The sequence below is a fragment of the Pseudochaenichthys georgianus genome, chromosome 24 (genome assembly GCF_902827115.2).
Source record: "Pseudochaenichthys georgianus chromosome 24, fPseGeo1.2, whole genome shotgun sequence".
Classification (NCBI taxonomy): domain Eukaryota; kingdom Metazoa; phylum Chordata; class Actinopteri; order Perciformes; family Channichthyidae; genus Pseudochaenichthys; species Pseudochaenichthys georgianus.
Window position 1 is genome coordinate 21,789,975 of NC_047526.1, and position 13,443 is coordinate 21,803,417.

The window sequence follows — 13,443 nt, forward strand, 5'->3', positions numbered from 1 at the left end:
GTACTCAGGTATTGTACTTGAGTAAAAGTAGAAGTACTCAGATCTTGTACTTGAGTAAAAGTAGAAGTACCAGAGTGTAGGAATACTCTATCACAGTAAAAGTCCTGCATTTAAAATGTTCCTCAAGTAAAAGTAGAAAGTATTCTCATCAAAATATAGTGAAAGTAGCGACAGTAAAAGTAGTGATTGAGCAGATTCGTCCATTTCAGAATAATATATGTTTTATAATGATTGATCATGAAAGTGTTCTCAAAGCTGGTAAACGTGCAGCTAGTTTGAAGGACTTTGTATACTGCAGGGTAGCTTGTGAATTTACTCCAGGTGGAACTAAAGTCTGATTTAACACTTGATTAGATTTCACATCATTCATCCACATCTGTAAAGTAACTAAAGGGATTAAATACATGTAGTGGAGGAAAAGTACACCATGTACCTCTGAACTGTAGAGGAGTAGAAGTACACCATGTACCTCTGAACTCTAGAGGAGTAGAAGTACACCATGTACCTCTGAACTGTAGAGGAGTAGAAGTACACAGTAACAAAACATTGAAATACTTAAATAAAGTACAAGTATCTCAAAATTGTACCCACGTATAGTACTGAGTTTATGAACTTAGTTACTTTACACCAGTGGCTATAAAGATAGAAAGACTAAGCCTTGCACAGAGGCATGAAAATACATTTTCAAAATGCTCAACAGCCAGAATTATAAACTGACTGCTACACAATTAAAATAAATGCTTTTATATATTTCTATTAGATGTGACTCTTTGGCGTTTCTGTTATTATTACCTGCTGCTTTAGTTGTTCTGACTGCTAAAATCCTCTGTTCCTCATTTTAAAGCTGATATTCCGTGGGGTCGGGGGGCTCGGATCCTTGTCACCTTTTTCATACCTGATGAGTTTTCCTCCCTGACTGCAGTTGCTTCAGCGTGTAGAAGCAAGTAAGCCTACTATTTGATTTGTTTTAGATAGGCACTACATGTTTCATATGCAGACCTTATTTTCCTGTTCCATGTTCAAATAAACCATTTTCAGTGGTAATTTTTTTTTGGTCATGGAAAATTAGGTAAAGGTCTTGGAAAAATCATTGAAAATCATTGGTGAAAAAGTGTATGAACCCTGAATACAAGGAAAAACACGATTCAAAATTGTTGAGATTCTTGAAATATTTGGCATTTATCACAAATCAATTAAAGTGTCTGTGTGCCTTTATGAATAGCCTGTGACTGCACATGAGTCCTTAAGGGTAAATCAGGCCTTTTTAGACTCTAAAATGCTACAGAATACAGTACAGTTTACAGGCCTCACATGTTTGTGTGTGTCAGTGTGTCTGCATTTGTGTTCAGTTTTGATGAAAGATGCAGGTTAGTCCCACTTTTTTCACCACGTTTGTTATGACATCAAAGCTCCCTTACTCTTACATGTACAACTTTTTGGAAAAATCCTCAACACTAAAGGCTAATTCATGAAACAAAACCCCTATGATTTCCAAGCCAACCTCTCTTTATCTCTGTGTCTGCAAGTGTTGCTTTTGAAGCGTTTGATTAATGATTTATTTGAGCCGTAGTTGTGACCATATTGACTTTCTGCTCCTAGTCTTGTCTGGATTCAGCAGGACTACAGACTCTGACAGTGTTTGCTTTGCTATCGCACTAACTGGCCATCTGCTCCATGTCATCTGATAATCAAACAGTGGAGGTATAAGTAAAATAGGTAATTCTTGCAGACTGACACATTGCAAATACTGTGCAGCATTGAAATAAAAGACTCTGCTTTTTAATAACCAGTGTTTCAGGAGTAACGTTTAAATATCAACTAAATCATTTAACACACTGCATTAGACTCTTACGAGTACTAACCATTTCTGGACTCCAAGACGTATTTAATTTAGTATGCTAAAGATTGAATGTTACAGAAAATGTATTTGGTTTAAAGTAAATAAAGGAGATTTATTTATGGCACAAACAGATGCTGTTGCCATAAATCACAGAGTGGAGCTGTCATCTTACACATTCATGCTAGGCAGTGGTGATAGAGACTACAACCTTTAAATCTATGTTTAATATACTTTTATATCATAATAAGCTTTTTCTTGTAATCATGGGAAATAAATGACCAACATAGGGTCACTGAGGATAAGAGGTGCTTATAGTTATTGAGGGGTGCATTTTTGATTTTGTACATGTCCTATTCTGCTCCACTGTTTATAGAAGGTGTGGAAAAAAGATTATTTTTGACCTCAGATATACATAGTTTTATTCAGTCTACAATTACTGCATCTATGAGTGACTAAGTTTGAGTCTAGGATATTACAGTTTGGGATTGTTCTTGTTTCTGATTGGATTACAATGATAGAAAATTAAGTTTGTGCTATTGTGTTTTTGTTACATTACATTTCCTTTAGCTGACACTTTTATCCAAAGCGACTTACAATAAGTGCATTTGACCAAGAAGAAACAAACTTCAAGAAAACAGAATCATTAGGTACATTAGGTTTCATAGAGCCAAACCATTTGAAGTGCTACTCAACAGGCTTTAGATAAGCCAGTCCTTTGTAAGTGCTTAGTTAGTATATAAGTGCTTTTTTTTGTTGCTTTTTTTCATTGTATTGCTCGAAGTGGAGTCAAAAGAGATGAGTTTTCAGTCTGCCCCGGAAGATGTGTAGGCTTTCTGCTGTCCTGATGTCAATGGGGAGCTCATTCCACCCTTTTAGAGCCAGGATAGCAAACCGACGTGTTTTTGCTGATGGGAACTTGGGTCCCCCTCGCAGTGAGGTTGCAGAGAGCCGTTTGGCTGATGCAGAGCGGAGTGCACGTGCTGGGGTGTATGGTTTAACCATGTCCTGGATGTATGAAAGGCCAGATCCATTCGCAGCATGGTACGCAAGTACCATTGTCTTGAAGTGGATTCTAGCAGTTACTGGAAGCCAGTGAAGGGAGCGGAGGAGCGGCGTGGTATGGGAACATTTAGGAAGGTTGAAGACCAGACGAGCTGCTGCATTCTGGATGAGCTGCAGAGGTCGGATGCCACATGCAGGTAGACCAGCCAGGAGGGAGTTGCAGTAGTGTAGGCGTGAGGTGACGAGAGCCTGGACCAGAAGATGCGTCGCTTTCTGGGTCAGGAGGGGATGTATCCTCCTGATGTTGTAAAGCGTGTATCTGCAGCAGCGGGATGTTGCAGCGATGTTTGCAGTGAAGGACCGTTTGTTATCTAGGGTCACACCCAGAGTCCTTGCAGTCTGAGTCGGGGAAACAACAGAGGGGCCGATGTTGATTGTTAGGTCAAGAGTGGGACAATCTTTTCCCGGAAGAAAAAGCAGTTCAGTCTTGTCAAGGTTGAGCTTGAGGTGGTGAGCAGACATCCACTGAGAGATGTCTGCTAGACAAGCAGAGATGTGTGCGACGACCTGGGTCTCTGAGCGGGGAAAGGACAGAATTAATTGAGTGTCGTCAGCGTAGCAATGGTATGAGAAACCATGCGGACAGATCCGAGCGAGTTTGTGTACAGAGAAAAGAGGAGGGGACCGAGGACAAAGCCCTGAGGGACCCCTATAGATAATTGACAAGCGTCGGACTCGGATCCTCTCCAAGTTACCCTGTAGGTGCGGTCTTTGAGGTAGGATGTGAGGAGGGAAAGTGCAGAGCCTGTGTGAAGGAGGATCTGATGGTTCATCGTGTTGAATGCAGCAGACAGGTCCAGAAGGATGATGACAAAGGAGAGGGAGGCTGCTTTAGCAGTGTGCAGTTCCTCAAAGACAGCAAGGAAAGCAATTTCTGTGGAGTGACCTGCCTTGAAACCAGACTGGTGCGGGTCAAGAAGGTTGTTCTGATGGAGATAACAGGAGAGTTGTTTAAAGACGCGTTCAAGTATTTTAGACGAACAGGAGGAGAGAGACAGGCCTGTAGTTTATAACATCGGACGGGTTGAGAGTGGGTTTCTTTAGGAGAGGGTTTACTCTTGCCTCCTTGAGACTGTTTGGAAAGTGACCAGAAGTTAGAGAAGTGTTGATTAAATGGGTGAGAAACGGTAGAATATCAGGAGTGATAGTCTGAAGGAGGTGTGAGGGGATAGGGTCCAGAGGACAGGTGGTAGGCAAGCCCGCCTTAACCTGCCATCAGGCCCTGGGGCTGATTTTTGTAGGCCCCCTATTTAAACAACAAATCAAAGTCATTTATAGCCTCGGCAGGCTCTATGATCACACACACACACACACACACACACACACACACACACACACACACACACACACACACACACACACACACACATTGAGCACCATGAACATCAACATATGGCCTCAATGCCAGGTATCAGTAGATGAGAATGATCATTATCTCCGGTGGATTAACACAAACCTAGTTATGTAAAACTATGCACAACACATTTAAACCTGCAGGCTACTGGGAATCAATGAATAGTACAGCATTGCCTTACCTCTTTAGCAGTGTTTCCTTTTCCGAGCGCCACTCTCAAACTTTTTCTTCTCCGAAATTGTCTCCTAAACAACCTTCATCTGTCACTTAATCACTCGCAATTTGAATAAGTCACATGTGAAAGATATTCTCATTCTGATTGGCTGTTAAGTGGTGCCCACTATGAGTCATCATTTTTGAGAAAAATCTCTGGAATCCATCGATCTGATTGATTAGCGGAGCAAATTATCAAAATACTACGGAGGGAAGATATTTTCGTTTGGATTACTGGTTTAGGGGAAGCTCGCGAGTGTGTGTGTGTGTGTGTGTATTGTGTTTGTTTTCCGGGGAAAACACTCACGAGAAACACCGGCTGTTGTTATGCCTGCTGTGACGTCAAGTTACTCCGTTCTCTGCTTGTAATTATGCCGTCACAAGCTTCAAAGTTGTATTTATCATCTGAATTTGCCGAAACAAGTTTAATATTCTGAAAGCCAAGACTTTGTTTATTTGAAATCAGATGAAAACAAACTGTAACGGACCCTGCCCTGTTATCTATGATTAGTATACGCCTTACATTCATAATTTCAGCGGAGGGAGGGGGAGCCGCGCTGTGGAACAGCAGAGTTGCGAGGGAGAGCTGTCTTCTTCCCTTTAGCTTCAAAAATGTATTTATCGTGTGATTTTGGAAATAAAAGTTTCATATTCTGAAAGCTAAGACTTTGTTTATTTTTAAATTAAAATAAAACACCTGAAATAAAAAAAAAAAATTTGATTGGCTCATGATAGGCCCCCGAACTCCGTAGGCCCCTGGGCTTCAGCCCAGGTCAGCCCGTGCCTTAAGGCGGCCCTGGTGGTAGGGCGGGCAGAGGGCACTTGGAGAGAGGGGGAAAAGAGGTTAGTGTGTGGGTGAACGGTGGGACTGGTGACCCAGTGGTGACTAATGGTGAGTCGGAAAATGAAGAGCGAATATCATCAACCTTTTTTTCAAAGTAGTTAACAAAGTCGCCTGGAAGAAGGGAGGAGGGGGAAGGGGCTTTGGGGGGTCAAGGAGGGTGGAGAAGATAGAAAATAGTTTTTTGGGATTGGAATAGGAAGATTGGATCTTATCTTGAAAGACAGTGCTTTGCCTGAGAGATCGAAGAAGAGAAAGAGGAGAGGAGAGATTGATAGGTTAGGAGGTCGTCAGGGTGTTTGGATTTCCACCATATCCGCTCAGCTGCCCGAAGGATGGCTATTAGCACGCAGTGCCTCATTTAGCTAGGGAGCAGGAGGGGACTGACGAGCCTGCCGAGATGTGAGAGGACAGAGAGAGTCCAGAGAGGATGAGAGAGGAGAGAGGAGAGTTTCTGCAGCAGAGTTTGGAGGCAGAAGTTGGAACGAGTCAGATGAAGGGAGGGCTGAGAGCACCGATGAGGCAAAGGTAGAGGGGGAGAGTGAACGTAGGTTACGGCGGACAGGTGCAGAATTAGAAGAGATTAGTTTGTTATGTTTGGAAAGGGGTAGAGAGAATTAAATGAAAAAGCGATCCGAGGTGTGAAGCGGGTTTACAGAAAGGTTAGAAGTAGAGCAGATCCTTGAGAATATGAGATCAAGGACATTGCCAGCGTTATGAGTTGGTGCATGGAGACAGTGATAAAGCAAAGGCGGTTAAAATAAATATTAATTCAGATATCTTCTCTGTCTGGAGGTTGAATTCTCCGAGAAATACAGTGGGAGGGCCAGTTTCAGGGATGTGTGAGAGGAGATTATCTAATTCCTCCAAGAAGTCCACCAAGGTGCCTGGTGGACGGTAGAACCATTAACAACAATGGTTAATTGTATAGGATGGGTTACAGTAACGGCATGGAATTCAAAGGAGGAAGGAGAGAAGTTTGGTAGTTGGTAGAGGGAAAAGTTCCATTTGGGAGAGCAGCAGGAGACCAGTGCCACCTCCTCTGCCAGTGGGTATGGGTGTATGGGTGAAGGAATATGTACTATGAGTGTGTGTATGCAGTATTTTGGGCCTCAACTGAAAGCAAACACCCTAGCGATCACCTGCTCCTGTCTCAACCGGCTGCTTCCCACTGAGCAACGACTCTATCTATGTTACAGTGTTTTTAAAATGTATTTTACTGAGCAGACTTACCTTTATCAGTCTAGTTTAATCCTGTGTGTTGTGAACCCTGCCAATAACACACAGTCTTATATCAGAGGCCCTGCTGTTTGTTTACGTGATAGCGTAAGGGAACTCCCACTTGCATGTAGCCTTCACTCTTTATCTTACATTTCTAAACCTAACAAGGAATGTGCCGATCTGTAACCTTGCACGCTTTTTATAGCTGATACTCACATATGTGCACACAAATTGTGTGAGCCAAAGCTTGGTTGACACATCTCAATAAGAAGAAGAAGCCAATTGATCAAGTTAACATGGTCTTTGCTCCACCTTATTTTGGTAGAGACATGAGAAGAGAGGAAACAAGTTTGCAGATAGCGTTCCATGTGACAAATTATTTCAATATGTGTGACTGTCTAGAGATGGAGTACTCGAGTCCTGGACTCGGACTCGAGTGCCGATTTTCGGGACTCGTGATTCGACTCGGACTCGCGCACTGATTGACGCGAATCGGACTTGGACTCGTGAATTCTCGCGCAGGATGACTCGGACTCGTGAATTATCGCATACGCTGACTTGGACTCGGACTCGTGAATCCCCCCCCCCACGATGACTCGGACTCGACTCGTACATTGACGCTCCGACTTGGACTCGGACTCGAGCTAATTTTCTCTGGAGTCTGATGTCCTATCCTGGCGTGTGCACCTGCGAGGCGAGTTCACATACTGGGCCCCGCTATTCCAGTCTAAAGATGTCTAGAGACACACCCCGCATCGTGCTGTATGCTTTCACACATTCTGCTTCCACATTGGAAAAGAGCAGCGCAAAATGCTCGTTATGTGGAAACAATATTGAAGAGAAGGCTCCGTAACACATCACTCTAAGGATCGAGTTCAGACATATAGGCTGTCTTGAACACTATCATCAGAGTAACGTGATCTAATCAATAAATAAAGATTCAGCAACACGAAAGCACATGGCTACTTAACATGCAGAATGATGTCATTTTGCATGCTAAGTAGCCATGTGCTTTCTGGGGCTAAATCTTTATCAGTAAATTGATTTAACCAGCAAAAGTTCCTTCAAAATAAGAGTCCCGATCTTATTACTATCAAAATAAAAGTGCAAAACGAAAACCTTACCATAGGAAAATATTGGCATACATACACATATAATCACTTCTCTAAAAGGTAACTCATTTTAAATATAGTTTATTTATATCTAATAATAATAATATTAATATTAGTAATAAGCTTTATATTTGTATAGCACCTATTAGCCAAACTCGCTTCACAGCAGTTCAATAGACAGATTAGTATAACATGACAGGATAAAAGCAATGTAGAGGAGCAGCTACATTTCAAAACATATATCCACGAAGATTAACACATGAAGACTTGACTCGGACTCTTCTTAGGTGACTCGGACTTGGACTCGGACTCGAACACAGGTAATGATGACTCGGACTCGACTCGGACACTCCTTGGGTGACTCGGACTTGGACTCGGACTCGAACACAGGTAATGATGACTCGGACTCGACTCGGACACTCCTTGGGTGACTCGGACTTGGACTCGGACTCGACTACGACTCCCCCTTGGTGACTCGGACTTGGACTCGGACTCGAAGGGTGGTGACTCGAGGCGAGGGTGACTTGGACTCGTGAATTGGTGACTTGACTACAACACTGAGAGAGGCTCCTATGATCAATCGGGAAACACATGTTTTCCCCATTTGCATGATACATGTGCGATACATGTGTGTCAAACGTTTTTTAGAATACAATAGATTTTTTATTGTGAGTTGCCACATGACATAATCCGTCCTCACATTCAGTCAAACATTGCCACCCACTGTGTTGTACATGTGTAAAAACCGAGAGCCCAGATATGGTTGTGCTTAAAGTAACCATTTCTGCATGAATTTTCAGTCAGTTTATCAGGCTGCATTCTTTTCTTATACTCTCATTGCTTTCAGCAACCAGCTAAATTAACATCTGACCAAATCACTTCAGGCATTCACAGACTCACATCAGGTTGTAATCAGTTCCATATGGAGGTGAAGAGGGTTCATGTGTAACCACAGGGTGGCAGTAGAGATCTGGATTGTTGCAAGTCTGAGTTTTGTGAACTACACTTGATGGATTCTTTTGTCATTAATTTGAGTTTCAGCATAGGGTATATTAACCACAAGGAAAATGTTACCTTTTATGTTCCAATGACTGTAATTGAAAGCTTATTTCAATAGATTGAAAATGTAAATCAGGACACCCCTATAGTGTAGGTTGATGCAGCTGTCAAGTGAGTAAGGTAGATGCAGGCCAACAATAATTTCAAGAAAATATTTGACAGGTATTTATTTCTCTTTTTGTGAGAGTATTGATTTCATTGATTGCTAAAGGGATGTAAAGAGATTTTGAGCAGATTAAACAAAACTGGTTTTAAAATAAATGTATCACTTTATTCTTCTAGTGTCTTTAAACGTTGTGTATTTTAAACATGTTATATGTAACTTGCATGAATACAAGCAGAGCCTAATTGTGCCACTGTCCCTGAAATAAACCTTATTTCACTGTCGATATGACTATCTCCAATCAAATGTTACTACAAATATATGTCGTTTACATGTATTTTTATAGCCTTTAGTAAGTAAATTGTTGAAAAAATTGTCAGAAAGTAAATCAAGATCATACGAAATTGAGTTGGAATCTTTCATTAACATCTAATGCATATGCTCTACTAATAGAGGCAGTGAAAGTATTATTTATACTCCAAAGAGGGCAGTAGAGAGCTAATTATAAGCCATTATCCAAACGAAAAGTTTATAATTGATTCTAAACATCAGGAAAAAAAAGCAGCCTTATCAATATCCTGCATTTAATTTCTTAGTTTAAGCTCTCTGAAGACAGCAAAATCCCAATTTGCCTCCAATCAAAATATTGTGAGCCAAAAATAATCCGCTTTAGTTGGCATGATAAATTATGAGTCCTTTTTTAGTCGAAGATATCAATAACAGATGTAATATACAACCCCCAAGAAGGAGCTCTGATTATCAATTGCTTTAAAAATAATGGCAGATTAGGGGGGTTTTGGAGAGAAATCTATGAAAAAGTTAATTAAATAACTTAAGAAGATACTGAGACCGGCGTTGACTTGCAAATTCTTTTAAAAAAAAAAATCAATGCCAAAGAAAACTAAACTCAGAAGTTTCAGAAAGTTGCCAGAGTTTGCCAGTAACACAAAATGTCAGTTTGGCACTACACACAAAATGTCAGTTTGGCACTACGCACTATATAAAGATTGCATTTTCTTTAGTATGGTGAATAAGAAACTGCCACCAGCTTAAAGTGGAACATGGTTAGAAAATGATCCTTGTAATAACATGTCTTTGGAAATAGAATAGGGAAAATAACTGAGAAGCTTAACACATCAGATGTCTTTTTCCATAATCCATTTTCATGGCCAAAACAAAAGCATACAAATCCAGGCAAAGCTGTTGTGATTGGAGAGAGCACCAACTTGTTCGCAGCTGCTGAGAGGGCCCTGCCCATATCTAGAGTTGCACAGTAACCCGAGAGTCTGGGGGGGACGGGGACGTGAGGGGGCAGAGCAACAGAGGGGTGTGTGTGTGATATGAGCCTGACAGAAGCAAAATTAAAGGGGCGTGTGTGTGTTTGGGAAAAGGGGGACTTGAGAGTGTGAGAGGGAGTTCCTAAAGTTTTTAAAGAGGGCGGCACACATTGTACTTTTGAATCTGTTTGCAGAGCCTCATGACAGAACTTTAGCATGCTCAAATTCAGGTTAAGATGCAGGCTCACACATGTGGGATAACTCATGCGCAGAGGTTTCGTTGACATGTTTGTATTTCATTAACTTGCTGCTCTGTGTCAGGACTTTGGACCTGAAGGGAAGCTGGACGAGAGGAGAAAATAACTCTTTAAGAAGAATCACAGGAAGAATGGGATAGAAACAGCAAAGAGAAAAACTAAACTTGAAGTAGAAGAAATGGACTGAGGGGAGAGAAAGGACAACAGAGTAGAGGGACATGGGGAGAGAGAGACTCACCTGGGGACTGCTGCTGCGTGTGGGTGTTCTGCTCACTGGCTTGTGTGTGTGTGTTCATGTTTACCTGGAGACCGGTTGGCGGGGAACACCTGCTCCCCTGGGACGTCCCACCCAGGATAGTCAGAACTGGGGCCAACAAAGCAGAACCAAAGCAGAGGCAGAGGAGCAGGAAAGGAGCATTAAAAGGAGAATCTCTTATGTCCGGACACTAAAAAAGGACAGCCAGACTAAGAAAGAGGAAGACAAAGAGGAGCCCTCACCTGCATGCTGCCCACCCCTACGCTCCCACAGAAAGGTATGTTTAATAACCCCTCGACTTCTGAGTCCTTAATTGCTGCGATTAAGATTCTTGTAAGGTTATCTGATCCTAAATCAGCGTAGAGCGGCTCAATAAGGGGCTTTCGCTCCATCTCTGTGAGTCACTGGCTTAAAGCTCAGTAATCCCAGGAGGGTGATGAAGTAGGAACAGGCAGCACAATCGATGCATGTTCAATGGGCGCCTCTGAGATGCTTTGAAGTTGAAAAAGAGTTTTCTTACCGGGGGTTTCTGGCGGTGCAATTTACTTTTTCGATGGATGCATACCATTTTAACAGGTATAAGGGTTTCTTAAACCACAAATCAAACCAGCAAACAGTCCCGTCTGGCTTTTTTGTATCAGTTGCAAATCTAACAAAGAGCCATTCAGGCGCCAGGCGCTAACACACCTATCCACATACACACTACAGGGGCTTGACCTTTGACCTCTGAAGGGTGTGTTAAAGTACCGGCTTAACAGAACTGCCACCTCCCTCTTTTTGTGTCTCTTTATGCCTTTTTTGGGTCATCGGAAATATTTACTCTAACCTCTTTTTTTGTCATTTGATCCTTCGATCCATCCATCTTCCTTTTGTTCTCTTTCACTTCCTTTTTCCCATGTACGCCCATCCACCCTATTCTGTCTTTCCTTGATCTTCCGTCCCTCTTCTATACCAGTTCTTCCTCTCTACTGAAGTTCTTCTTTGTGTAACTCTGAGGCACAAAAAGCTTGTACTCACTTTTGTCTTTAAATCTTTAATGTCTTGACTAGAGACTGGGGGGCAACAGCACTGGGTGTTGAATTATGTTTTCAAATCACTGCAGGGCTATTATGCCACATCGAGAGATGGGCACTTGTGCACCATCAATATTGCATGCCACCATATGCTCGCTCTCCTTGCTTCTTAACACACAATGTGTCACATAAGATGCCCTTAAGGGGCCCTGATGACATTTCTGTGTCAAACGCTGCAGCCATTTAACACTCTCTTTCTTTCTACCTACACCCCTTCTTTATTTGTCTTGCTTTAGACTCTCATCTCGAAGATCACTGTTGCTCTGTAATGTTACCATGTCCCTGTTCTCCTTGCTCTCATCCTCCATCTTGCATTTTTATCTCCCGTCTGTCTCAAATTAAAACGTCAGTCTTGCCTCCCACTTCTAACCCATTATTCTCTTGGTTTTTCAACCCTTTTTTTTTTTAAACATATCACTCTCTCTAGCTTGCTTCCTGCTCTCTCCTCCAGGCACATAGAGGCTTTACAGAATACATAATGGGCTACAAAGCAGGACAGTTGCTCCGCAAGGAAAATGACAAGGACGCCTTTAGTGACCTTGATGAATAGCAATGAAGGGATTCAAGAGAACATTCCTATAGAAGCTGAGTTATAAGTGGGCAAGGGGGGAAAATAGCCTGTTAGCCAGCAGCCATCACAGACTGGTGCTTCACTGGGGGAAATCAGCTTTAAAAAGCTGTGTTTGAACCAATCAAAGCACACATTGTTTTCAGGATTTCTGGATTATATCAATGGGTTTGAATAGTTGGTATTCAGTGAGTTGCAATGTACTTCTGTGAAAATTAGAGTCTGCATGCCGTATCCCATGTGAGGTGTTTGGCGTGCCATTTGAAAGGGATAGCATCAGTTTGGGCCCCACATTTGAAACACAACATTCAGGGTATTTTTATATTTCTGAGACTTTGCCTTTTTGATGGATCCTGTCCTGCTGTCAACACATTGGGGAAAGATGTTATGTTGCTTTAGTGCATGAACAGAAACTGATAACTGCACCTCACTATTACCTATTTATGAGCTTGTGTCAATCTTAATCAAACCGATTTACTATAACTACAGTGAATAGATTTGCACATGTTGCCAATAATTGCATTCCCAGAGAATCTAGTCTTCTTAAATTCATCAAATATCACAGTGTTAAGTTTATGTGGAGGGGATAGAAAACTAAAACCAGAATCCATTTTCCTTTTCTTTTTTTTTATGTTCAATCTTTTATCGCCAATTATGAAAGCTAAAGTAACACTTTAGAGCCCGCGCCAAAATAACATCAATAATAAACAAACAAAAACTGTCTTTAAATAAAACCACAGTACTAAAATAATTGCTAAACACTTTCAATTACCAGATCATGGACAATAAACCACATGTATTTCATATAGATTTAACATTTGACAGTGTTGTATTACCTACAGTATAAGTACATTTAATAATTATTATTCATTTAATATAACCTATCCGTAAGGGAGATTGAAGCAAACCGTAACTAAAATGATGATTTGCTTCATGGCTGGAGACCATCTTTATACTAAATTGTTGTTTTGAATGATCTGTTAATGGAGTTTCATGTGTGGCTCAATGCTGCTAAGACACAAATACAACTCTCTTGTGACCAGTTCCATTTTTATTTCATTATATCAGTAAATAAAAAACTTTAATTTTCCATTTACAGTTGATTGTGGTTCATTTGTAGGGTGTATTATTGAAGTAAAGGTGACACAGTTACACACATCATCTTCTCCTCCATCTCTGAGGCAGTTAAACAGTTAAGAATATTTAA

General features: G+C 41.4%; 1 protein-coding gene across 1 annotated transcript in view; it reads left to right on the forward strand.

Annotated features, from left to right (window-relative positions):
- Positions 1-10,274: 10,274 nt before the first annotated feature.
- The window catches only part of mettl24 (methyltransferase like 24), a 31,429-nt gene continuing 28,260 nt past the window's right edge, over positions 10,275-13,443 (forward strand). Inside the window, exon 1 of the mRNA XM_034075974.2 lies at positions 10,275-10,872. Within this exon, the coding sequence (XP_033931865.1) occupies positions 10,558-10,872 (315 nt within the window). The 5' untranslated portion in view covers positions 10,275-10,557. The remainder of the gene's footprint in view (positions 10,873-13,443) is intronic.